Below are 27337 nucleotides of genomic sequence, written 5' to 3' on the forward strand. Positions count from 1 at the left end.
TAAAGCAAGCCTTTAAAAGCAAAGTGAAGAGAAATCTTATGATGGCATGAAGTGGAGAGTGGAAAAATGGGGGATTTTTGCTTAGTGAAATACTGAAAGCATCTGATATAAATGTGGAGGCCAGAAGAGAGTGATAGACTGTATGATTACAAAGTAGAGCAGTTTCATAAATTCTGTCTGGGTGTTTAGGAATGAATTGGATTGTTTAATTGGAGAATGGGAGACTTGCATTTTAAAAATGAAAATATCAAGAGATAAGTAAAGGTTGGGGGTCTTTAAATGTGTGCAATCATGAAAAAGGTGAGAATTTGGGAAAGCAAAAATACTCCATGCAGAAAGGCCAGAGCCCAGGATTCAACCATATTGTTAAATGGTACTTATATAAATTCTCTTTTCCAAACATGTTTTTAGTAATAGGAATAGAAAATAAATTAAATAAATGATACTTGTGAAATGAAGTCTAGAAATACAAGAAAAGTTTGATGTTCAATTTCAACATTTATATTTTCCTCACAAAGATGCAGCTATATTTGATATCGCCACCTTAGACTTAAAATAACTTGACATTTGTGTTGCGATATGCTAATTCATGTTGACTGTCAAAATTTAATTAGTCCTAAAAGTGCAGAAGAAAATGAAATGACTGCTTTTCGAAATGAAGTTATAGAAAGAAGTTGAAAGAATTAAAACACACACTAAATTCTGTATTGAAATGATGGTTAAAAGGGTTGTCATTTATTTTGAATATATCATTTCTGAAGGTGATTTTATTTGCATTTCCAATGCATCATTATTTTTCAAAAGGCAGACAAATTCTCAATGTTCATAAAGTTATCCTGAATTTAAAATCAAATTCCTGAAGACAGAAGTGTGACGCTAAGATTTGCGCCTCCACCCATCCCAACACGTTGCCTGTTGCACTTTTGTTGTTGCTCACTTTACATTCAGAGCGAAGGGGGAAATGTCCATCGTGACATGTCACCGTGGAGAACAGCAGCAACAAAACAACATCAAGTGAGTTAAACCTTCTCAGCACATAGATTCATGAAGTACAATTCATCTGCACATTCCTATTTGATTAGAATTCAGTGACATTTGGGTACTTGGTTATCACATGTGTCAATTTCTTCCGTCTTACTGCTTCATAATATAAGAAATAGATCTTACAGCATTGGCAGGAAAGTTGATTTATTTTTGGGACTTTTTGCCACAGCGTTCTGAGGTTCCGGGCTCTAATCCCAACCTCAATGCTCTTAAAATGTTGAATATTTGTGCAAATTGTTGTCCAAATGTGCCCTGTGAATGACTAGCAAGCAACAAAGGGTGTATCCTGCTCTAACCTAATCTCAGATGAGATTAAAAAATGGGCCACTACAACCAGAATATGTACAAATCCAGGGTTGGTGAGCGCGTGGCTCTCAAGCCGCATGTGGGTGCAGGCCAAAATGAATGTGGCTCTATGGTTCTTATCATATTTTGTATATAGTGTGGCTCTTTGCGTCGTTTCTGGGTTCTCTTGTCTTTATTTTCTCTTAAAACACACTCAAATTCATCATGGCCCATTAAAGTCATATAATAAATTATATTTTTGAAATACTTTGACAAATAGGATTTTTTTTATGCTGCTTATGACACATTTCATATTTTTTTCTCTTTGTTTCTGACTTGTTTTCCACCCCTGCATTAGCCTTAAAACCTTTTTACTGGCTCAAAATAGATAAATGGGTAGATGGATTTTACACTAATGCAACCAAGTGCCTTTCTTCATGTTCAAAGTCCAAAAGTCAGCCTGGTTTAGTATTTTTTTTACTGATTCCTTCTTCTTCATAGGAAAGGATTAAGCAAGAAGGAGCATGTCGACAAAAAGATGCCAGAATCAACATGAACTATTTCTGAGCAATCAGTCATGAACGGAAAAGGCTGCCAGATCCTTGTATCGCCATGTGGCTTGTCCCCACCACCACTGCGCAGGATGAGAGGGCACCAGTCCCATGCCATCAAGCTGCCTGGGACTTCTCCTCAGTTGGGTGGTCTTCATTTCTCAGGTACAGATGGCAGGAAGCAGAACGCTGGCCACCAAGCCTTGCCAAGCCTGAGCCTCCGCAGGAAAGTGTTGACAAATGGGAAGCGGGACGTCAAGCCGACGACATTGCTATTCCAGCATGATGTTACACTTCCAGGCGGCTCTTCCAGTAAAGGTAACTAATGTGCAGACTTCACCAAATAGAAGCCAAATTATAAATTCAAGCTCACACATGCACAACAGAAATAGGGCCAAATTTGAGCATTTTTTCCAACACTGTGAATATCAGCATAATTGCGAAAATATCTTCAAAAGATTTTCCTGAGCAATTTTTCAGTGGGACATTTAGATATCATTTTTCAGGTCCTGCTAAAAAAAAACCAATATGTTTAGAGTGGAACAATGTGTTTTAATAAATAAAAAGTATATATAATAATAAAAGAAAATGGGCATGTGGGAAAAGTGGGTGACCCTAGTGAGGATAAAGTGGTTCAGAAAATGAGATGAGATATAGTATATATATGTGTGTATATCATTGTGGCTAACAATCAAGATCTATTTATTGTTATTTCTAACAATTTAAATGAGTGCCAGAATAACTTTTTGTGTTTACAACTATACTTTCTTCAAAATTAATAAATAAATAAGTAGACATGATAACAACTACTTAAAACATGACCACAACAGTAGAGGTAACCATATTTTGAAAGAAATTGAGTTTTACTCTCAGTGTATATTATGTTAGTCATGCTATTTAACAACGTTATTTCCCTCACAATAACCTTTATTCCCAATGCTAGACAGACTCACTCAGTTATAAAAGTCATTTGAATTAAAACATTTTTCCTCCCTCGTCTATAGTCTGTACATCCCACATACTCCAGGTTGAAATATGCAATCAACCTCTACATACTTCTCACTTTGCTCTCTCATGCAGGCATCTTTGTCCCGCTTGGTCTCTTATTTTGTTAATAATTAACTAGGCATGAAACTGGTCCTTCAAGTAAGTTTCTTCTGATGGGAATGCTGAATGAGCTGAGTGGTTCTTTAGTGATTAACAGAGCCAAAGGTGTCTGCGCCTACTCAGGTTGTCAAGGGAAATTCCGTCGCTAAAAACAAACACAATTTATGTATGTTTGGACTTCTGGCAGTTAGGTTTCTTAAAGCATAGTCTGGTCTTTGATTGTTTTTAACTGCGGTTATAACCCACATCCAGCGCCTCTATAGATCTGCTGAGTATATCTATCTTAAAATATGCTTTATTATGTAGTCATACTATTCATATTGAAGCCTTTTGTCCAGCAGTGTATGCTTATATCAGACCTTTCATTGAAGTTCTTAGGCATTCCGCAGCTTTGAACCTCAAGGTAACCAGTATTCCGATGTCACTCAACCCTGGTCTTGAATACGATGTTGCATCTAAGCCTCCGGATGCCAGGTTGGAATTCCCTGTGAGCCTTATAAAGCTTGAGGATACAGAAAACGTGTATGTCAACAACTTTCTGTTTCAGGTCAATGCTGTCCAGAGGCTCGCTGGCATCCACCACCATCGAAACCCAGCCAGTGTTTAGCGGACGAAATGATTGGCCATTTGGCTATCGCGTGCTTCCCCCACTGGGGCAAGTACCATGTTCCAACCTGGGTAGCGAACAGCTCAACCTACCCTGTGCCACGGCCATGTCTGGTACCGAGACTTCTGGGAACACAAGTGCATCACCTTCCCTGCCATCTTACCTATTCAGAGGAGATACTGGGAGCCCCAAACAGAATAATGCAAAGAAAAGAGCTCTTTCCATGTCGCCTTTGTCAGACGTGATGGGAATTGATTTCAACTCCATCATACGCACTTCGCCTACTTCACTTGTGGCTTATGTCAATAACTCACCGGCCTCACAATCCACAATCTCACCAGTACAGTCTGAGGGCTATGGCCATTTCCTGGGTGTGAGGGGATCTTACATTCCCCAGGTTTACCCTCACCCAGAGAATTCGTTAGTTCTGCCTCCACCAACTGAGCGCAGCCGCAGAAAAGTTCTGCAAATGACTAACATGGTAGTGGAACAGCAGCGCCTTCACAATTACAAGGAAACAGGTTCACTAGGAAGGATTTCCGAAACGTGTAGAGAAGAGACCGACAATAAGATGTCACCTCAGCAACAGGAACCAGCTTCACTGCCTAGAAAGGAAGCTTCTATTCCTGAGGTACCTCCTCCACCCTACCATTCCCACCAGGACATCCAGTTTCAAAGAAAACACCAAAAAATAAGTACTGAAGAAGGTCAGAGTGTTGTTATTCCACCCAAAAACTTTTTACCCCAGTTTCCAATGCTGGCGCAAGAGGAGGGCGAGTTGGAAGATGTTGGCGCCCATTGCTGCATGTGGATAGACTGCAGCACAGTCTACCACCAAAAGGACGAACTAGTGAGGCACATAGAAAAGCTTCATGTGGACCAGAGGAAGGCAGAAGACTTCATATGCTACTGGGCGGGCTGTCCACGTAATCTCAAACCTTTCAATGCCCGTTACAAGCTGCTGATCCACATGAGGGTCCATTCAGGAGAGAAACCCAATAAGTGCACGGTAAATTATCATTTTATTAATTATATACACTGCTGGATGGAAGCAATTACTGAGTGATTCCATCTCAGCCTAATCTATGGTGCATATATGAAAATAACAAATTCACTCCTCTATAAGTATGATCATGATTTATGTCACTAAGTGTCATTCAGTAAATGATGTTACTTTATATTCAGTTGACAGGGTCTCGATTGTTTTTGGGTAGGGTTTCACTTAGAGTTAAGAATAGACTTAGTAGGTTAAAAATTGTTCACATGAACCTTTGGTGTCTTCAGATATTTACTATTTCTTTGTACTTTTCATATTCCAAAACTGGTTGTACTTAACCAACTACCATTTGGGCTGATTGAGGGTTCAAATGTTCAAATTTTCTTTAATGTACCGTGAAATATTTCCCACTGTTGAATAATCCCACTTTAAATTTGTTTCCACCTGTTCCTAATCGCTCACAGCCATTGGCAAATTCCATAGGACGCAGACAAGTAATGCATAACTCTGGCCAAGACACGCTTCATATGTCTGCCATCAACAAGACAATTATTAACAACGTGGATAGCCACTTTTTGTGAGAATATATTCTGTAAATATTAATCCGACCCTTTTGCCAACAGTGATGCACAAACTTGCATGTTTGTTTGCACAGTGGTTGAGTTTCCTTATGCAATTTATCAAGGGTCAAAGCCATTGGTGTCCAAACTATGACCCGAAGGCCAAATGGACACTTTGGTGTAGGCCTTCTCTGCAAATTTTGGGCAGAGCTAAAGGGAGATTGTGTTGCATACATTTGGCATAGTCAAAACTTAGTTGTTTCTGTTGGGGAATGTGTGTCAGTGAAGAATGATTTGCGTGGAAAGTAAAGTAGATTTTGTGGAAAACAATAGGAGCTTCTCTTGTTACTCAATGACCATAAAAAACAAGCCCAAACTTGTATCTGGCACAGCATCACGTTTGATCCGGTTTGTGAATCTAAGCCTGTACCAGATCATATATTTGTGAATGTCATTGTTTAATAATTGGTTCCATCCAAAAGCATTTCTTGTTTTTTGAACTTTATGAGCTGCTATAACAATGCCTTTTTTAGAATTATATATATATATATATATATATATATATATATATATATATATATATATATATATATATATATATATATATATATATATATATATATATATATATATATATATATATATATATATATATATATATATATATATATATATATATATATATATATATATATATATATATATATATATATATATATATATATATATATATATATATATATATATATATATATATATATATATATATATATATATATATATATATATATATATATATATATATATATATATATATATATATATATATATATAAACACAGCGCCCTAATTTTAATTAAATTGCACTCACAGGAAAGAACAAAAAAGAGCCGATGCCATGATGTGTTCATTTCAATTTGATGCTCTAGTAAGATAAAATGATCTATGCTAATTATGGATAAATATGATATGTTTGTATTGCAGCATTATGATTTGGTTTCACACACTGGTCCAAAACGCTAGAAATGCAATGAAGAATGATTCATTTGCTTAAAAAACGACAAGTAAAATATCAAATATCAGTTCAAACTGTGCTAATTTATGAGTAAGCAATAAAGCGTTGTCGCCAGCTTTAGTCTTCATAAGGAACTACAGGAATTTTGGCTATGAAAAAATGCTTTTAATATATGATTTGCATTCCACCCACAAACCAAGGTCATGCAGAATGTGATGTGCTGAGTTCCAACAAACACACACGCACACAGCTTGCCGTGCTTCTCAGAAGAGGACAAAAGAGGCTGAGGTCCTTCTTTGTCAGACCATCTTTCAAAAAGAAATGCTTGCCAGAAAAATACCACAGCATGATTAAGCCCTGCTCTTCTCATTTTCTCCTTTTTTTTTGTTGTTTTGTTTTTTTGTTGACAGTTCAAGGGCTGCAAGAAGGCCTTCTCTCGCCTAGAAAACCTGAAGATCCACCAACGCAGTCACACGGGCGAGAAGCCTTACCCGTGCCAGCACCCGGGATGCCTCAAGGCCTTTAGCAACTCAAGTGACAGAGCCAAGCACCAGCGCACCCACCTGGACACAGTAAGTGAGACATTTTCAACAGGTTGCATGACATTAAAAGTTATAAAAATAACACATTGCTATGTGCTTTCAGAAGCCGTACGCCTGCCAAGTGCCTGGCTGTGCAAAGCGCTACACTGATCCCAGTTCTTTGAGAAAGCACATCAAATCCCACTCTGCTGCAGAGAGACAGCTATGGAAGAAAGTAGGACATTTTAAAGTAGAGGTTGGGAATATTTGGCTCACAAGCCAAATCTGGCTCTTTTGATGAGCACATCTGGCTCTCCGCCGACCCGCTATCTTAAGTACGGAATAAACTGGCACGCCTGACATGAATGAGCGATGAGTTGTTTGTGCATTGACACGTTGTTCTTGGACACGTCAAACCCACGCCGTCATAAAATGATTCAATTTGGCTCCCGTTACTGGTTCACCTGATTTGGATTGTACGTTAGAGTTCACCTTTGAAGACTTTGGAAAGTTTGTTAGCATCCAAAGGTTACAGGTCACTTTCCTGGTCCAAAATGATTATCAAATGAGTTTATTTCTTCACAAAACCTGCCATTTAAACACGAGTATGTTGGCTTTTCATACTCATTAACATAGTTTTCATTGAACTGCAATAATATTGCAGTTAGAGGAATGTCACATAACTAAAACTCATTATGTTTCACTTTTCATTTCTTCAGATAAAATCCAAAAATGATGTACCCCAGGAGCCTTTGACAGACTGTTTAACAGTTCATCATCTGCACACCGGAGTATCACCATCAACCAGGACAAGCAATTTAATAAAATCCTCCACAGCATGCACAAGTATATACAAAAACAATAATTATATATAATTTTTTAAAAAGTATTTTCCCTTCAATTTAATAATCCTATCAAATACAGTATGTATATGTACACTATGGAATATCCAATACAAAGTGGTCTGCTTATCCCTGTCTTTTTTGTCTTCTTCAGCTGTTCCACATGGAGGAATGTCCCCCGAAAATCCTCACTTTGCTCTTTTGGGCACCCTGCAAGAAAATCAGAGGTAATAACATGACATGAGCGGTCTGAAGTTGTAGCTGACTTTCTTGTTGTTGTTCTTCTTCTCTTGATGAGGACACTAACTAAAATTGCAACTGCTCCTTTATCAGTGGATGGATCAGAATTAAATTTGGTAGGTATGTTCTCGGTGTGTTTTGACTAATAACTTTAAAAAACTGCCAAAGGTAGTTGACTTAGTACTTGCCAACAAAGTTTAAAGACTGCCATTCATAGTCTCCCAAAAAAATATCTGATAACACGACAAGCACACCGCCATTGAGAGGGAATCAAACCCAGACTGCCCGCACCAAATTCAGGCAGAAGAATCACATATATACCAAATATGATGAGGATAAAATATAATATTTGTGAAACTATAAGAATAAACTATGCAGAGCCAGCGGCTTTTCCTCACATTTTCCTTTCATTCTAACAAAAGCCTGATGGTGTTGTGCTGTGACTAAATGTTATTTGAAACTCTTCATAATACCTTTTACAGTTTTAGTGTAACAAAGCATGATGCTTATCATCTAGAGGTCTTATTGAAGGATTTGTTTTCTTTTGACGATGATGCATCACTAAAAGAACATTTGTATTTCACAAAAGAACACTCAAACTGTACATTTGCCACACATTTTGTGTTCATTTTTATTTAAATTAGTTACTAAGTTTATGGTTTAACCATTTAAGCTGATTTTCAAATCCAAAGTATGTGGCAACCCAATTTCTCTTCTTCTAAGGCTATATAGTAAAGGATTTCTATGTTAAACCAGACAGATGCTTCACGACTCCTCGCTGGCTGCAATTGTTCTCCAAGCAGCAGTAGGCCCCAAACCTGCACTGCAGGATTCTGGGTAGACAATCACCCTGTAAAAGAAGTGCTCTCCTCGCCTCATTGGTCTAGAATACGAGCCATTATTGGATGCTAAAGCTACCGACAAGAGCAGCCGAGGAATTCTATAAGTAAATAATACAATGCAAAAGATGAAAAGGAATATACCATTTAAACTCTAGTGGGAGAATGAAGCCTGAGCTGTAATGACGTCAGGTTAAATCAATTCTAAAATCTTTGTTGCTGTTTGGTCACTCTTTTTGAGAGATGGCTTGGCCTTCAAATCCAAATTTGGTGCATTGTGATGAAAATTTGCTGACGCGTAAACACATTTGACCAATCAAACAGAGAAAGGGAGCCAGTCTAGTTTGCAAATTGACTCATTTATGTAAACATAGTTAGTTAGAGCTCAATTGCACCAAATCATTTTGGTCTGAAATAACTCAATTTGGAACATATTTGTGAAGCAAACAGGAGGCTGTCTAAATTTGCATGTGCAGAATTTAATTCTTTATTGAATAAAACTATAGCAGGCCAACCACAGCAGGAGAATGTAAATTAGAGCTGCATGTGTCAAACTCTGAGTAATGAGTAATGTCATTCTTGCTAATATAGAGGATATCCATAAAGTTTGGTTAAAATTAAAAAAGTATATATTCCAAAGGCAGCTATTTATTATTGTAATCATTTGCACAAAGCACATCAAGATGGGACTCAATTTCTTACCGTGGTTGTTGTAGTATAGCCGCATACATGGGGCGGGAATTGTAATTTTTAATCTATTTTTTCTGTTTTCAGTTAAAAAAAACATTTTTAAAGTCTAAAAATATATTTTAAAAAAGCTAAAATTAACCTTGTTTGAGATCTATAAAAAAACTGAATATTCAGGGCTTTTAATACAGTTCTTTTAATCCATTTGACATCTGACACCCTTGCACTAAATAATACTCTTACTTAAGTATTTCATCGCTGGATGTACATTTCTTATAAGTATTAGTACTCTTACATGAGAACTTTTCTAATCCCTAAATTTTTGGTGGGCACGAAGTTCAGAAATGACCCCGCCTCTCACCCCAAAGACTCTACCGCACCTGTAATCCTCATAAGGAAAAATGGATCGAAGATGGAATGAGTATTTATGTTCTTAACTGTGTGATATTTCAGGTTTGTTGATGGTCCCCCTTGCCAGCTCTACTGTAATGACCCTAGCTCGCCACTCTCCCGCCTCCCGCATCCTACCAACGGCACATGCGATCTACTCGGTTATACCTCTGGGCCCACAGCAGACCACAGCTCAGGTAACGTAGGAGCCCACCACAAGCGTAGTAATTTGTCTTTGAAAATTTTCTGATGGCAAGCTGCCAAAGAAAGGGTCACAGTTCATGTTTCGCATTGTTTTAAGTTTATTAGCGAATGTGTGTGTGGGTGGCGGTTTGACAATCTGTTTTGAGAATGTTATTGTCACATACGCAAACCGTGATGATGATTGCATGATGGAGGCGAGTATCTGAAAATGGAGCGTCTCAACTCATCATTATTAATTAGATAAAATATTCCCACCTTATACCTAGGTCTAAAAAAAATAGGAAAATATAAAACATAATTTTCTCTGAAGCCTTGCAAGAAGAATAGGTTTAAAGGCTTTGCATTATCATAGGATATGAAGCCTGTAAGCAGTGATCAACAAACCCTCGTACCACTTTTTTTAATGGTTAATCCATGGGTAAAACTTGTGTGCCCACATAATACAACAGGGGAAAAATGTAGCAATTTAGCATCATCCATGATTCTAGAAAGACCCCTTACAGATTAGACCAAATCTGTAGTAGATGTTGTTCAAAGTATTAGCCCTGGAAATTGGTAAAAACTTTTATGTTAAGATAAAATAAACAAAATAATTCTACTCTTGAGCAAATATGGATGAGATAGAAATGTCCTTCTATTTTCATCTTATTTGGATTATTTTTTTATGTTGCCCGGAAATGATATTCAACCTTTGAGACCAAGTTCCGCTCACAAGTGGCCTATAAACCTTAGCTATTTAACGTCACTCATCTAGAATACCTGCTTCTGAATGGGTATAATTATAAAAAATATTGAAAGCTCGAAAAAGCATTTCCAAGCCAAGGTGACTGACTTCTATTAAACCTTCGGCATTTATCCTTGAGAAGTTAGTTTTTCTTTTTTTTTCTTTTGCATGAAGAAAATTGTCGCATTCACTCCTTAATCAACAATCTAAAGTCATTCCAAGCTTGCAAATTAAATTGAAAATACATATATTCCTAGTACTTGTGTGCAAAGAGAAAAAATTCACCTGGATATTTGCAGATCTCTTAGTGGGGATGGAGCTGCTTTTCCCTTACGATGGCATGTCAGCACAGGCAGAGACCAATCATCTCATGCGAGTGGACACCATTAGAGGTGGCAGGGCGTGCAACACAGGTAAGGAATATTGGGCCATTTTTACAGAAAATGTTGCCAGATCTCCTTAATGGTGTGCATTCATCTGCAGGACTTGACATCCAAGGATCAGGAAGTGACTTCTTGAGCATGATTGACCCGCATTTAAGCCAAGTGAACCACAACCACACAGAGGAGTGACACCACCCAAATATTACCTGACTCTCTCTGTACATTGTTTTTACATCATGTTCAAGGCAGCACGGTGGTGTAATGGTTAGCACATTGGGGTCACAGTTTTAAGATCAAGGATGTCTACTATGTGGAGTTTGCATGTTCTTTCCGGGCTTGCATGGGTTTTCTACGGGTACTCCAGTTTCCTCTCACATTCCAAAAACATGCAGAATAGGCTGGTTGAATACTTTAAATTACCTCTAGGTATGAGTGCAGTTAGTCTAGGAGGACATATTTGGACCATCATTAGGGATTCAAAAAAGCAATGATGTAAAATTGCAATGTTGTCAAAAATATTCAGAAGTTGCTCCACTATGGATACTTTTGCATCAGCATTTTATTTTTGTTTTTTGGGGCCACCAAACTGAAAATTATAAACTGGTTAATTTCATGCTTGTGGGCCTACTTTAACTCTATTGAGTGCAAAATAATTTTGTTCATACATGTGGTAAATCATTTTCCACCCCTCTCCCTCTAGGGGCTAACATTAGTAACTATAGTAACAAGATAGACTAACCATTTCAATGCAGTGTTTTGAGACATAATTTCTACTCAGAAAAATTAATACAGGGTGATTGTTTTAAGGTAGAATTTTTATTTTATTCAAGAGATGTTATTGTGTGGTTAGTATGTCGGTCTCAAACTTTTGAAGTTGAGGGTCTGAGCCCAGGTCACTCCTCATTGTTTGGAGTTTGCATGTTCTCCTGTGCTTGTGTGGGTTTTCTCCAGGTACTCCGGTTTCCTCCCATTTCCCAAAAACATGCACAGTAGACTGGTTGAACACTTTTTTTTTTTGCAAATCAAGATTCAATATTTGCTGCATTGCAAAGCAACATTTTAAACAAAGTACATGTATAGATAGTTTTTAGTAGTTTGCCTAAAAGTAGCAATATATAAAGCAAAAATAATCCCGGTTAAAAAAAGTTTTCGACAACTGCAGGAACAGGAGAACAACAATGGGAACAATTTGGCATGCTGTACTGCACTGCTGTCAATGTACTCCAATATTGTGAAAATCAGTCAACTATGATAAAACTAATGTTGACAATGATTGAGAAAAATTTGAATAACTATGCAAAGGAATGAAAAGTTAAACAGATATTGGGTTTTCTCTGGGCACTCCGATTTCCTCCAACATTCCAAAAACATCCATGGTAGGCTGATTGGACATTCTAAATTGTCTCTAGGTATGAGTGTGAGTGTAAATGGTTGTTTATCTCCTTGTCCCCTGCCTCTGGTCCGAAGTCTTCTGGGATACGCTCCGGCACCCCCACGACCCTAGAAAATGAGATGAGATGATACTTATGTACATCAGATGAAGGAGTCCCACATACTACAATGACTTTTCCTTTTGTAACCCCACTTTTTTTACACAATTATCTTTATATATTTTTTCATGCACCTGTTGAGTTTTAAAATATAATTATTATTAAGCAGCATATGAGAGCACTCCCCCACAGACTATAAATATAGTCAGTGAACAAATGGATTGTATTTCTGGCGATTGCTTATTTTCATTATTATCTCATCTCATTTCATTTTCTGAACTGGTTTATCCTCATTAGGGTTGCGGAGGGGTGCTTGAGCCGATCCCAGCTGACACCGGGACAGAGGCAGGGGATGCCCTTAATATGTGGCCAGCCGATCGCAGTATCATTATTATTAATTTAAAAAATATATTTATGTTATTTTTAATTTTTTTTATCGTCGACGCCCAAGTAAGAGCGAGCTAATCTCCTCCCAGTTCTCGGGGAGTTTTCTAGCAACTGTTGCCCTGTGAGGCAGCGCCATAGCCACCGTAGTCGTGGCGACTGTAACCCACTAACAACAACCTCTCGCTTCATCATTCCCACCTCCTCCACCATCCTCATACTCACCCACCGCTCCACAAGCAGGTTTGGAAACAACCTTTTTTTTTTTTTTGCAATTTCACTCGATCGCGAAAATCCAAACACCAAATGCGTCTCCCGTTCTTTAAAGGCTAACGCGATGCTTGGGAGTTAACGTGGTTTTCCTTCTTTCTTTTCTTTTTTCTCTTGTCTCGGTTGGCTGTGTGGGGCTTGTAGCAGTTTTGGCTAGCGATGGTGCTTCTTTGTAACGTGTTAGCCTTCCGTGCTAATGCCGCCAAGGCTGCGTGTTTTGGCGAGCCCGCATCATCGAAAGCAAGTGGCGATCGCTTAACTCTCCCACGAGAGACAAATGCGTTTTCGATGCCTTGATTCATGATAGAAATGGTCAAATAACACTCACTTAGCTCCGGGCTAACGACCCCCGTACCCCCCTCCACTTCACCTCCACCTCCCTGATGCTAGCTGGTCAGCTGGAGCAGGTGTCTTAGACCCCCCTCCCACCCCATCGCCCCACTCACAATGCTCATGTCGGGAGGCAAATGTGAGGAGAATCCCCCATTAAATACGACAACCACGCCGGGGATCGCGTTGTTTTTATTGTTTATTTTTAAAGCGGGGTTTTCCGAGGCTTTGATAATACAGTTGCTAAGCCATTACTTTCGCTTTTGTCTTGTGAGATAGCAACGGCGCTCCTTAGCTTCTCCACCTGCTTGACCTGCTTTGTGGTTTCGGACAAGGATAAACTCGTAATTTTTCGAGTCCGATCTTTCGACAAAGTGAACCTTTTTCATACCTGTCAACCTCGAACCATTTGTGATCTTACCAAATTTTGTTTTCGCCCTTACATATATGTATAAATACATGGAAAATCTTACCACTTTACTTTTGAAAACGGAAATCACATGGTGAAAGTGTTACAAAACGAAATGTTTATCATGATCTTTTTTTTTTAGCCAATCAGAGGCGCCGGTACATATATCACTTGGCAGACATGCGTTTCCGGGAAGAAACAATGGCGGATGGTGAAAAATGGCTAGAAAGTGCCTTAATTTATTTTTTTTTCTCAAAATCACCGTTTAGCGTACCATTTTCATGTGTACAGCGTACCAATATAAAAATGGGCTTTCAGTTGTACCAATTACGGCGAGAACGTACCAGTTGACAGGTATGCTTTTTCAACAAGCAACACCTGTCGTCCATTCGATGTTGGCGTGGCTTCTTAGTGCAGGACCAATATTAGTTATAAATCATATGACACCATGTTGACATAGCGTCAAGATGTAGATTTCCTTGCAATCTCGTATAATTTAGTTTTACAAACATGCTGCTTATTATCCGCTTGACAGATTTATATTTTTGTTTTTTTATGCAGTCAGAGTTTAAAGTATCAAATACTTGATTGCATCCTAATAGTTTTCTCCTTCGATACAAGTGATTGCATTGGTAACAAATATCTGTATGTATTGAATTGAATGCTTTTTATTGTCATTGAGTATAATGAGATTTAAAGCTTCGCTGCAAAGTGCACAAATACAACAACAAACAAACAGACAAGGAACACCTAGTGGGTCTCCGGATTATTGCAAGCAACCTATAGACCAGGGGTGGCGAACATGTGGCTCTCGAGCCGCATGTGCCTCCGGACAAAATGAATGCGCAGCTCTTTGCTTCTTATCATATCATATTTTGTATATACTGTGACTCTTTGCCTCATTTCCTGGTTCTCTTTTTTTTCTTAAAACACTAAAATTCATCAGGGCCCATTTAAAAAAATATATTTAAAAATTAATTTGGCTTATTGGATTTTTTATGCTGTTTCTGACATAAGGTGTGGCTGTTTGACTCAGAGAGTTTCAAATATTTGGCTCTTTGTGTCTAACTTGTTTGCCACCTCTACTATAGACAATAGTGACTGCCAATATATTTAAGTACAGGGGTATGGAACCTATGGCTCAGGAGCCACATGTGGCATGGTGATAGAACCACTAGACCATCAGGTGGCATCTTTCAAATATATAGACAATAAATTATAGTAATTATAGTAAAATTCACTTAGTAATTTAGCAATTGTATTGCCACCATACTTTATAGAAGGCGTTGGTTTTTCTACCACATAATGTGTGTCCAATGTATTTGTCTATATGATTGTGCTGTTGGGAAAATTAGGGAATTCTACATTTTAACTATTAGATGACGTCATAGAAAAAACGAGTCATTATGAAGTCTCGGAAAAAGTATCACCGCAGTTGGCTGAATGTCAGTGCATATCAGGAAAATCTTACGTCATTCACTCATATCGCAAAGCATCTTCTGTACTTATCATAATTAATTTGCAACTTTCCACATCCTAGTTTTTGCATCACGACCTGATTTATTTTGGGATTACAAAAGCAGTCACATCAGAGTATTGTTAATAAATCTTGATTAACATCCATGTAATTTTGTTGTTGTTTAGGATGTATTTTGCCAGCTGCTGCCTTGTTCCTACCTGGGGAGAGAGGATCAGGAAATGGGGGATGGGGAGACAGGTGGTCCCACCTTGTTGTACACATCTCAAAGACCTTGCATTGTAGCACTGTGTGAAGTTCAATTAGTCTAAAAGACTAAAGTAGAAAATAATAGAAACTTTACTTAGTATTTGATACCCTAAAGACCAACCTGCCCTATTCCTCCTATTTACCAAAACACACAGTACTTAATTTTGTTGGACAGCTCGTTATCTGCTCATGTTACCTTTTACCTGTGGTCCGTCAGCAGGAATTCCACCGTGCCACCTGCTGCCCAGATACAGTTACATTTCCAATCACTAATAGAGCGTGCTGATTAATTCAATCGTGCAGCCATCCATGGAACAGCAGAATGTCTTGTATTCTGTTTGCGCTATGCCCCAACCCAAGCGCAGTGACATGTCAGGTTGGCGGTGAAAGTGAACATAACCGGTGTCCTATTTTTGGGACTGATTTTTTTCTATACTCTCTGTGGAAAAAAGCTATTTGAAAAGCATAAAATATTTTAACTTTAATTAAAAGCAACAAAAATAAAATGTTAAAAGGTTTGAATATAATACAAGGAGGAGGCTTGCGTGATAAGGACGTCAGACTCGCAGCTCTGGGGCCCTGGGTTCAAATCCAGGTAGGTCCACCCATGTGGAGTTTGCATGGTCTCCCCTGGCCTGCGTGGGTTTTCTCCAGGTACTCCAGTTTCCACCCACATACCCAAAAAACCCACGCATGGTAAGCTGATTGGACACAAGATCGGCAGGGTGTCCCCCACCTCTGGCCCTAAGTAACCCCCACCTCTGGCCCAAAGTAAGCTGGGACAGGCTCCTGCACCCCCTCGATCCTAGGGAGGATAAAGCAGTTCAGAAAACAATTAACCACGAAAAAATAAATTATCATAAATACCAACTTGCCCATTTCCCTACCATGTTATAGCCAGATTCCTACCTCATTTTGGCTTAAGGTTGTCCAACTATACTAAAAAATTAATGACTAGGATGTTAAAAAATTAAATTGATGTGCATTTTCTGAAAGTTGAAAACTCAATCATGTCGCCATTGTGGTAGCAAGAGGAACTGAATTGGGCATGCAGGTTAAGGGTGCAACATTGGGACTGGTTTATCTCTTTTGTTCCTGTATGTCTTTGCTGGGCTTGCCCTTGCTCGTTGGTGCACAGCGTTTAAGTGGGCCACAAGGGAGTGTGCCTTAATGGGGAGGTACTAGATAGGATTAGGGGGAAACCTGGGCGCTGAGTTGTATGATGCAGGAGTTCTCGCTTCCCTCAATTATTTGTTGGGTTAAATCTTCAAACTTTCAAAAAAGAACTGGACAAACCCTTGAGGACTTCACTTCACTTTCTGCTTTTGTGGGAGCTGCTATGATAGCTGTTGTTTTTCCCGTTGGCAAAACCTATGAATAGGGTATTTGGTACTGCATTTTGTTTACTTGACTTACAAAAGTCTTGCTCTTGATGAATTCTGGTCCTTGTCAGACTTGGTCTAGGCATTATATGGCCCTGAACACAATATTAGGTATGAGTAATGGTTCCAAACAGACTCTTAGAGGTGTTAGAAATGTAGTGGTGCCTTCTGATATGAGTGACTTAAGGACTGATTATCTCTGACTTTCAAGCAAAGTGCGACATGAGTGCTCTATGCTCCCAGATTACAGTTCTCAATTCACACCACAAAAACCAGCAGTATTTTTACATAATCATTTTAAACTTAAGCGTTTTTTTGTCCTGACATACAAGACATTTATATTGTTTCTTTTTTTTTGGAAGAAGGCTGATTTAAAGTATGAGCGTTCTGAGTAAAGAGCAGAGTCGCTTTAGATTTAAGGATTCATTGGACAAAGAAAATGTTTTTTGGTCCTATTTTTCTACCTTTTAGTGCCTTGATGGACTCTGCGTTCCAACTTGATGGTCAAATGCTGATTGCTTACGTGAGGAAAAGCTAAAAGGACACCCACATTTAAAAGGCCTACTGTGATATACAAGCGAAAGAAGCCCAGAAGTGGGCCTTCCCTTGAGAGACAGTGGAAGCAGTAAGGAAACCCTTCTTAATTAACCAAGAGAGGTTTGCATTTGTTCATGGAAACTGTGATGAGGGGTAGGCAGCCCCCGCTCTGCCCACTTCCAGCACCCAGGAGACGAATGCTTTGTCGTCGTCTTACTACTAAATACTACTCTACTATTAATCTGAAATTGCACCTTCTCACCAAGCTGTATTCTTACATACATAAGCAACATTCATGCCAGAACTGCTTCTCCAATTACTTCTCTCATCAAACAATTTGTCCACGCGGCAGTTGACATAGCCAAGAAGAGAGACGTCCATTTGGAGTTTGTTACATATTAACCGACTTTTATAGCTGCTGACCTGGAAACAGGATCATGTGATGTGTGAGCTGCTCAGTACATTGAGTACCACTCGGCACAGAACAGGTAACATCGATATGGCAAAGATGAACAAGACTTTTAATGAGCCTCACCTAAAGTTGAGCCAGATCATACCATCACCGATATAACAATGCAAATTTTGCGGCTGTTACAGTGCAGGATACGAAGTGAACAAGTTTGTTGGTACCCGCAAACCCACAATGCTCATTGAAAAATACCTGGAAAACACAGAAGTACCAATACATTTTAAAAAACTATATATGTGACTGAAATCAGCCTCTACAAGAAATTTACTTCATAGGGAATTATTTAAAAAAATATCTACTATTGAAACAGGCCCGGACAAAAATTCTGATAAACATGACTTAGAGGAACTGTAATCTTTTTGACCAAGTTTACCATAGTAGAAATAGTCTTGTTTAAAACAACATAATTAGTCTAATATTTTTTAATAGTGTACAAAACAGCCACCATTGGGAATATTTCACAGAGTCAGCTATGATATCAGATGCATACAAAATGTATTACGTGGCCAGAAAAAATATAAAGAAGGTGGATTCTGCAGCCTTGGCAGCCCATCTTATCTAGTACCTATCCTCCCGCACATGTTCAGGGTCCTTACCAAGCAAGCTGCCGCCGATCCTCTCTCCCACTGACTAGAAAATTGTACACCCTACTCTTAGAATGATTGCTATAGCTTAATACAAGCATTACCCCGCACATTTTTGTGACCTCAGGCGCCATGCAGACCCCTGAAGCTGGCGCGGACTCCACCTCCACCATCCCTATTCAGACCAACGTGCCTGTCCAGCCAGCCGGTTCCACCCAGCAGCTGCCTGTCCAGCAACAGGTAACGCCACCTCTGTCCCATGTGAACGGCAATAGCCTCAAGATCTTATAATAACTTTTTTTGGCAATTACATTCCAGACACAGACTGTTCAACAGGTCCAGCATGTTTACCCAGCGCAGGTGCAGTACGTAGAGGAGAACAGCGCCGTCTATACCAACGGCAACATGTGAGTCATGCCCTTACCTCTTACAGACGTTGCACACACACACACACACACTGAGAAACTGCGTCTTGGCAGCCCGTCAGTTCGGCTGCGAGCCATCTTGCCCCGTCATTCATGTCACAGGCACATGGTGATGGCAATCAGAGTGTGTTTGTGCCCAACTGTGTGCGGTCACCTGAACATGACCAGAAGTAGACCTCCTGTTTTGTTGTTTTTTTTTTTTTTTTAAGAGCTACAGTTAAGGCCGATGAGGGCGGAGACGGTAACAAGCCGAGCCGCCAATTCGCTCTTTCTCGCTCGCGCGCTGTGACTGTCTGTCTCTTTCACACTCTCACACTAAGCATTAACAGCATGGACACACAGTCATACACAAACTGTATTACAATCACACACTTGGAGGGTTACTGTTTCGGTCCATCTCACAAACACATGCCCAATACACTAAATCAGTCGCAAACCCATACAACTGTAAAACTGTAAAAAAAAATATCATATTGGGCCTTCTTCATTCTTTACTCTGGCTAAACTGAGCATTTTTTTATGATCAAAATTGCTGCAATACTCCCCAGTGAATGAATGGTTAGCGTCTTGGCCTCACATTTCTGGGATAAGGGTGTTCTTGAATTATGTTAGTTGTTTTCTTTAGTCATGAATCAGGAATGTATGGCTCACAAGCCGAATCTGGCTTCTGATGAGCGCATCACGTGCTCTGCTGACTCCAAACTCTTAAAGAGGCTGTTCAGTTATTTTGTATCTTGTAGACATCAAGTACAAACATCCCTCCATTTTGCTGTCTTCCCAAACAGAAGAACCTACTCTTACTCTGAGCCACAGCTGTACAGCCAGAACAGTGGCGGTAATTACTTCGACACACAGGGGAGCTCATCCCAAGTGTCCACAGTGGTCACTTCCCATGGTATGGGCAATAACAGCGGCGGTGCGAGCGGGGGCATAAATATGGGCCTGGCAGGGGGGCAGGTAATCGGCAGTGGTTCTACGGCCTACCTCATGGACAACGCCGGCACCCATCCTACTGCTCAGACTGCAAGGGCCTCCCCAGCAACTGTAAGTAGTTCAATGTACATGACTTTTGGCTTCCTCACTGCTTTTTGAAGTCACTTCTATACAGTAATTTGATTAAGGTTCATTATGAGCAAATATTCCAACAAAGCTGCCTTGTAATATGAGTGACTTGATTTGCATTTTTATTTTGTTTATTGTGAGTCATGCAAACAATTATTTATTAAGAAAAAACCTGAAAATGATGCTCCACTTTTCATACAACTGTATTATCTAACACAGTGGTCTCAGACCAGGTTTCACATAGGGCCGCAGTGGGTCCTGGTTTTGGTTCCAACCAATCCAGTGGTGACATTTTAACCAATCAGGTGTCTTTAAAATAAGCACCTGAAAAGTAGCACCTGACTCTAATTATCTGATTCCACTTGCAAAAGGTATCCTTGTTGAGTTGGAATGAAAACTTGCGCCCACTGCGGCCCTTTTAGGACTGGTTTGAGACCACTGAGTCATTGGGTTCATACAAAATGTTCCTGCGGGATGTGCATTAATTATTCCATTAGCCTTTGTTTTAATGGAAATAAGTTATGAGAGAATATGCATGTTAGTGTGGGACAACTTTAGACGGTGCCTACTTACTCCATGGCAATTGGAATTTCAGTATAAGGATATTCAAAGGTAATGCCATTACCATTTTAGCTGCTAGAGAGACATGTCTTAGTAAAATGTCTAACAATGAAATCTGGACGAATTGATCATTTGCTATCTCTCTTTTGTTTACTTCTCACTTTGAAGTTTTCAGTTTTATTCCCTTTATTAATAATATTTTCGTAAAAAATGGGTTAAAAGGGTTACTCTTAAAAAGTTCCATTTAAAAATGGTATCACTTTTTTGTATTAGAATATTAAATGTTCATGTAGTATTTATATTTTTTGCATACTGAATTTGTTGTAGACTAAGCTCCACAAATCTCACTTTTAGATTTAAACCAAACAGACCAATGAAGTAGTATTCTTATTTTTCAACTTGCATTTTTATTTTTGTTTTAGTTCTGCTCTGCTTGGGTTTAGTAGTGCTTGCCCTGATGTCCTTTCTAGATTTTCCTAAGCTAAGCCACTGTCTTCCTACTGTTAATTTGTTTAATTTACCTTCCTGTCATTTTTTTGGTTTCCCTCTTACATTTTGTTGTCCTGTGCTTGGTGGTTTTGTCAGATTGAAATGGCGATTGAGACGCTCCAAAAATCTGAGGGTTTATCCAGTCAGAGAAGCTCGCTGCTCAACAGCCATGTAAGTTGCAATGCTGTGCCTCCTCCCGCTTCAACCTTATCCTTCGCTGGACTCATGCTCACTCTTGCTTTTCTGCTTCTGTCATTTCAATGCATTCCAAGTTGATAGGCTGCTTGCCTTTTTTTGCTAAATAGCTTTCAGGTTGTTTTTGATCATACACTGATGATTTCCTATCATTTTTATTATTAACCCTCAAGATAGTGAACACCTCACTCACTATGTGATAAATACCTTTTTTGTTTTATTGTGGAACCAACACATCATTTTATGGTCTCAAAGTTGTAACAATAGAGAAGGAATAATTAAGAAATCATTGTTAGAGTCATGCATTTTAACTGGGTCAAAGATTTTTGCTAATCATTGCGTGTCTATCTCTTTTTATCCATAGCTGCAGTGGCTGCTGGACAACTACGAAACAGCAGAGGGTGTGAGTCTACCACGATCCACACTTTACAATCACTACCTACGCCACTGCCAGGAGCAGAAGCTAGACCCTGTAAATGCAGCCTCCTTTGGAAAACTCATCCGCTCCATCTTCATGGGACTTCGCACAAGGCGCCTCGGAACAAGGTCACCTTTCACAGGCTCTTTGGGTACTGGCTTTTCATGTTAGGTGACATTCTGCTTCTGTCTCACAGGGGGAACTCCAAATATCATTACTACGGTATACGTGTGAAGCCTGACTCTCCACTTAACAGACTCCAAGAGGACATGCAGTACATGGCCCTCAGACAGCAGCCCGTTCAACAGAAACAGAGGTGAAGATGCATTAGTTGACACTACAGCTTTATTGTTCCAGATTAGGTTGAAAGTGCCAATCAAATGCTCCTGGCATGGATCTTATCTTTCTTTTGGCCAATTTTCTGAAAACTGTATTGGCCCATCTGCTGGCTCAGTCTTCATACATCACATTTGTGCTGTTTTGAATATACAAAAATGATTAGGCACTTAACTTTAGGGAGGCTGAACATCACTAGTCTTAAAAGGTCTTGGAATAATTAGAGGAACTGCTAACAACACAAGGATTCCTTATGAAAATTGAATAGCTTTAACATTTTCTATCAAATGATCAGTTGTCTTTCCAAGAAAAAGATATCTATTTTATCCTTTGGATATCTGACAACCATTTTTTTTGGCAGATTTTTTTTTTTTTATGACAAATGAGGGAACACGCCCAAATCTAGCTGGTTTTCGCGTACGCACATACTCTCATTTGTGGCTTCCAGTTGTTGTTTTTTAATCAATTGTTCTACTTTTTAAAGGTTTAAACCGGTACAGAAGTTTGACACAAGCCCCACAGAAAATTATTCAGGTGGAGGCCACAACCAGCCAGGCGCAGCAGAGCAGACTGTCATCGCACAGAGTCAGCACCACCAGCAGTTTTTAGGTCAGTCACAGTATCAAATCAAAAGACATCATTATTTTTAAATTATTTTTTTATCGCCCATTATCTGCTTCATTGCCATAACTGTCGATTTTACTGTCACTATGGCAACAGATGCCTCACGGGCACTTCCCAACTTTGCGGACTTGGACCTTGGGCAGAACAATCCAGACAACATCAGCTCGGAGGACATCAAGGCTCTCCAGTCACTTTATAGGGAGCATTGTGAGGTACAACAGATATATTACATTTTTATTTTAGCATACTTTTTCCAGTCTCCTTGCTAACTGTCTTTTAGTTGCCACATCCTAAGATTTTAGGGGCTCAAGTATAACAAAGTAGGGATGCACAATGTCAATTCAACCTCAGGGTAAATATTCCTATTGACGACTATGGGCGTGTTAACTGTTTCAATTAGGAGGACAGCCAGCCCCGCCCACTTAAACTGGATTCATTTATATCAAACTGAGTTACTATTAAATACTTGAACATCTTATTTCTGCATTATTACCAACAACTGGATTTAAGTATGGAGGAGAAATTCTTTAGCATTAGAAAAATAAAATAAAAAATCAAAAAAAGGAAATCCATCGTTTTAACTGTACAAAATTTACTAGTCGTGCAGGCAACAATTGGGATTGTTTCTCGGTAAGCTGCATTTGAAATGAACATACATCAAATTTTGTCACTAGACAAGGTTGTCTGTGTTTAGAGAATAATCTTTTTTTACGAAATGCCACAACTGCATTTGAGTTTTCTCGTTATGTTGTTGCTCCTAGTTTGAAGGAATCACTGAGGTTTTTACTGCCTGTTTTTTCCAATCTTGTCCTCATATTCATTCAGATTCAGTCAAAATATAATCAAAAGTAAGCATTTTTCGCGTCTGACAGCTCATGCATTGCCTTGATTTTATTCCCAGGCCATCCTAGACGTAGTCATCAATCTGCAGTTCAGTCTCATCGAGAAGCTTTGGCAAACATTCTGGCGTTACACTCCACTCAACTCAGTAGGGGGCGCCCCCGTAACAGAAAACAGGTGAGGAAAAGTTGCTAGAAAGGCCCCCTTTCACAGTTTGCTCTAAAATTGAGATGTTTTTATTCAATATTTAGCAGTGTAAGTGAGATCGAAGCCCGATTACCGCAGCTCCGGCTACTGGCGCTGTGCAGACACGAAGCTGTGCTCAAGTGGATGAGCACCTGCGATCATTTGATGTACCAGGCCCTTGTGGAGATCCTCATCCCTGATGTCCTGAGACCCATTCCCAGTGAGCCATAAGTCATAATATGGCACATCCTGTCCCTGGCAAAGTTGCCATCAATTTTTTTTCTTTCTATCCTTTTGACTTGGCAGGTGCCTTGACTCAAGCCATTCGCAATTTTGCCAAAAGCCTGGAAAGTTGGCTCAATAATGCCATGAATGCGATTCCACAGAGGATGATCCAGACCAAGGTATCAATTTTTTTCTCCCATTACTACCATTTCTTTCATTACGTTACATTCCTTGCTGTGTCCTGTAACCTAATACATGTTTATTTATATTTTGACAGTGTAGTTCAATTTTATTTGTAATATTAAAATAGTAAATCACATGGACATTTAAGCTGTTGTACAGACAAAAAGCTGTTTTTTTTAATCAGCTTGTAGCTACAAAACTGTCTCTTTACCTCCCAATTTATAGAAGGAAACACTTTTCCACATTTCTGTTTTTGTGCAGTAGGGAAGCCAAAAAGGGTATTTGCAAAAAAATACATTTCTTTAATATCTACTGAAATGTTTGAGCCATTTATTAAATATTATTATTATTATTAATTCAAGTGCCTTTTTTTTATATGTGGCTCCTTTAAACAATTTTGCTCCATTGTGGTTGTTTATATTGTATTGTTTATTCAGAGAATGCAGATAGAAGGGTGCATGGGATGAAAAAGAAAGAAAGAACAGGGAAAAGTGGACCTTGAATGTGGGAGGAAAAGATCAAATTGCAGTAGGACAGCAATAGGAAATTGCTTTCCAGCTGTTAATACACACTGCTCACTGTGTGCTCCCTTTTTTCCATCAGGTTGCTGCTGTTAGTGCCTTTGCGCAAACACTCCGCAGATACACATCTCTGAACCACCTGGCTCAGGCGGCACGTGCTGTATTGCAAAACACATCGCAGATCAACCAGATGCTGAGCGACCTCAACCGTGTGGACTTTGCCAATGTACAAGTCAGTATCGCATCACGTGGTGCTTTTATTTATGTTCATCCAGGGTGTCTGTTTCGGGTTGGTTCGCGGCCCGCTTTAACGTCAACTTGATTTCACGCCGGCCGGACCATTTTAGATAAAATATTTAGATTGTTTTTAAATAAATGGATTAAGAGAACTGGATTAAAAGCCCAGAATATTCAGTTTTTTATAGCTCTAAAACAATGTTTATTTTAGCTTTTTTATATATTTGTAGATTTTACAAAATGATTTTTGACCTAAAAACACTTAAAAGATGGATTTAAAAATTACAATGATTGATTTAAAAGGGGGGAAGTCAGGGAATTCAATATACATCTATAATATTCATTTGAATTTGATCATAAAACAGAAAATTGGCACTCGTGATTTACTTTCCCGGACCACACAAAATGATGTGGCGGGCCAGATTTGGCCCCCGGGCCACCACTTTGACATATGTGATCTAGAGAATCTAGGAATTTACTCCCCGTGTGTGTGTTTGGATAGGAGCAAGCCTCGTGGGTGTGCCAGTGCGAGGAGGGTATGGTTCAGCATTTGGAGCAGGATTTCAAGGCTACCTTACAGCAGCAAAGCTCTCTGGAACAGTGGGCGGCTTGGTTGGACAATGTGGTCATCCAAGTGCTGAAGCCCTATGAGCAGCTGCCTAGTTTCCCCAAGGCTGCACGGCAGTTTCTACTCAAATGGTCCTTTTACAGGTGGGTGAGGTTCCAAACAATGGCTTCTGTAGATCCCAAAAGAAACATGGGTGTCTTTGTTTTTCTCACCAGTTCGATGGTCATCAGGGACCTGACCCTGCGCAGTGCCGCCAGCTTTGGTTCTTTTCACCTGATCCGCCTGCTCTACGACGAATATATGTTCTACCTAGTGGAGCACCGGGTGGCTCAAGCTACCGGAGAGACTCCGATTGGCGTCATGGGCGAGGTATGACACTCGGCATGAGGCAGGAAACTTTTACACTACATAGATTAACAACAATTCCAATTTCTGGGCGGTTTTCCATTTTCAGTTTGACAGCCTGAACAGCCTTTCGCTTACAAACATTGATAAAGGTACGTGGTTCCTCCATCCTAACACTAAAGTGCGAAATCAACGTAGCTTGCTTGTATTAGTGTGTTTTCTAGTAATAGATTAAGGTATGCCAAGCTCCGACTACACGATTGTAAACCGAAGAGAAGCATGATGGTCGTGTACTGTGAGATTTTTTTTAAACTGCTTATCCGGCGCCTAGGAAGCCTTATGACTTTGATGCAGATAGTCTGGCGTGTCAAAACTTCTGCTTGTCCTGCCGCGAATTTTTTTTACTTCTAAATATTGTCTGTACTTGAGTCATACAATCTTGACACTGTCTCTTTCAATCTGGCACTATACTGAGCGACCAAATCGTGTAGTTTGAGCTCGGCATAAGATTTAGTATTAGACTTGGTATGTGAAAATTTAATCAAGTGACTTGACTCAGACTGGTGCAAATAAAGGTCAAAAGTCAACTCTGTCATGGTTTTATCCAAGCTAATCTTAAAATTGGCGACTGCATTCTGACCCCAATCCAGTCCTGTGCACCAAGTCACTTTTGCTAGTCTAGGTTATCATTGGTTCCATGATTTTTAAACTTGGAGAAACTCCACTAAAAACAAGGAAACCTGCATTCTCTTCCCACTCTAGATGAAGCAAGTGGAATGGACAGCGATTTAGACGAAGATCCCGAGGAAACTGGGGAGCCTTTGGCTAAACGGGAAAAGTCAGAGAACGATGTGATCCAGGTGATCCAAGTGGGCTCCTTGGAAGACGGATGCCACCCAGTGGTTGGTATGGTCCAACCCAGCGTCTTGCAGTCCCTGCCCCAGCCCCCCCGGGACCATGGCGAGCACATTCAGACCCCCTCGCCCGGTACCCCAAACATTCGCCACTGCAGCGCCACAGGCAACACATACGCCCCTGTTTGATGGCAACGCCCAAGCCCATCTTGCTCTCCTAACATATCCACAGGCCGCCATGTTTACGTCTGTCTGACTGTCTGTCTGTCTGACTGTCTGTCTTTCTGACTGTCTGTCTGTCTGCACTTGGGTTGTCTGACGCCAGATAAGTGTGATACTGTTTTCTATTCCAAATCTTGCGTCCTGCATTTAGTCATTGCAGAATTTGCCCGAGGCAGAGTAACACTAGAAAAACAGGGTCTAATGAAAATCTACTTTTACTACTGATGTCTGTGAGCTCAACCGTGGCCCACTGTATATATTGTAGATGTGCTCATAATTAATATAACCCAAAAACTCATGGTGCTATCTTTGTGTTAGTAAGCTAAAATAACAACGCTTTTGTTTTCCTAACCTCGTTCAAGGCAGAATGTTTGGGATATTTGGATTGCAGGTGAAATTCCAGGATAAATAAGACAGTACTTAAATTGTGAGGAAACAAATTGTAGACGGCATGATCAGTGCATTTTTTT

General features: G+C 39.6%; 2 protein-coding genes across 2 annotated transcripts; both read left to right on the forward strand.

The window, feature by feature from the left end:
• Positions 1–880: 880 nt before the first annotated feature.
• glis3 (GLIS family zinc finger 3) lies at positions 881–11583 on the forward strand. The gene is made up of 11 exons (XM_077736981.1): positions 881–1014; positions 1831–2198; positions 3359–3461; positions 3535–4603; positions 6576–6737; positions 6811–6921; positions 7406–7532; positions 7683–7755; positions 9748–9881; positions 10912–11025; positions 11096–11583. The coding sequence occupies exons 2-11, from the start codon at positions 1907–1909 to the stop codon at positions 11182–11184; spliced, it is 2274 nt and encodes a 757-aa protein (XP_077593107.1). The 5' UTR covers positions 881–1014; positions 1831–1906; the 3' UTR covers positions 11185–11583.
• Positions 11584–12959: 1376 nt separating this feature from the next.
• rfx3 (regulatory factor X, 3 (influences HLA class II expression)) lies at positions 12960–26834 on the forward strand. Its single transcript, XM_077737926.1, has 17 exons — positions 12960–13112; positions 18704–18816; positions 18895–18983; positions 19787–20045; positions 21210–21284; positions 21673–21854; positions 21923–22042; positions 22547–22671; positions 22783–22898; positions 23588–23703; positions 23778–23932; positions 24019–24116; positions 24724–24873; positions 25381–25589; positions 25662–25815; positions 25901–25943; positions 26554–26834. Exons 2-17 carry the CDS (start codon positions 18709–18711, stop codon positions 26832–26834), a joined length of 2280 nt encoding a protein of 759 aa, XP_077594052.1. The 5' UTR covers positions 12960–13112; positions 18704–18708.
• The last annotated feature ends 503 nt before the right edge of the window (positions 26835–27337 follow it).

The sequence above is a fragment of the Stigmatopora nigra genome, chromosome 17 (assembly GCF_051989575.1).
Source record: "Stigmatopora nigra isolate UIUO_SnigA chromosome 17, RoL_Snig_1.1, whole genome shotgun sequence".
In the NCBI taxonomy this organism is placed as follows: Eukaryota; Metazoa; Chordata; class Actinopteri; order Syngnathiformes; family Syngnathidae; genus Stigmatopora; species Stigmatopora nigra.

Bases quoted from the DNA above. Each gene is read 5' to 3' on its own strand.
- glis3 (XM_077736981.1), top strand. From the start codon at position 1,907: ATGAACGGAAAAGGCTGCCAGATCCTTGTATCGCCATGTGGCTTGTCC. The intron at 3,462-3,534 runs GTTGGAATTCCC...TTTCTGTTTCAG, and splicing joins TCTAAGCCTCCGGATGCCAG to GTCAATGCTGTCCAGAGGCT. The intron at 6,922-7,405 runs GTAGGACATTTT...TCATTTCTTCAG, and splicing joins AGAGACAGCTATGGAAGAAA to ATAAAATCCAAAAATGATGT.
- rfx3 (XM_077737926.1), top strand. From the start codon at position 18,709: ATGCAGACCCCTGAAGCTGGCGCGGACTCCACCTCCACCATCCCTATT. The intron at 21,285-21,672 runs GTAAGTTGCAAT...TTTTATCCATAG, and splicing joins GCTCGCTGCTCAACAGCCAT to CTGCAGTGGCTGCTGGACAA. The intron at 25,816-25,900 runs GTATGACACTCG...TTCCATTTTCAG, and splicing joins CGATTGGCGTCATGGGCGAG to TTTGACAGCCTGAACAGCCT.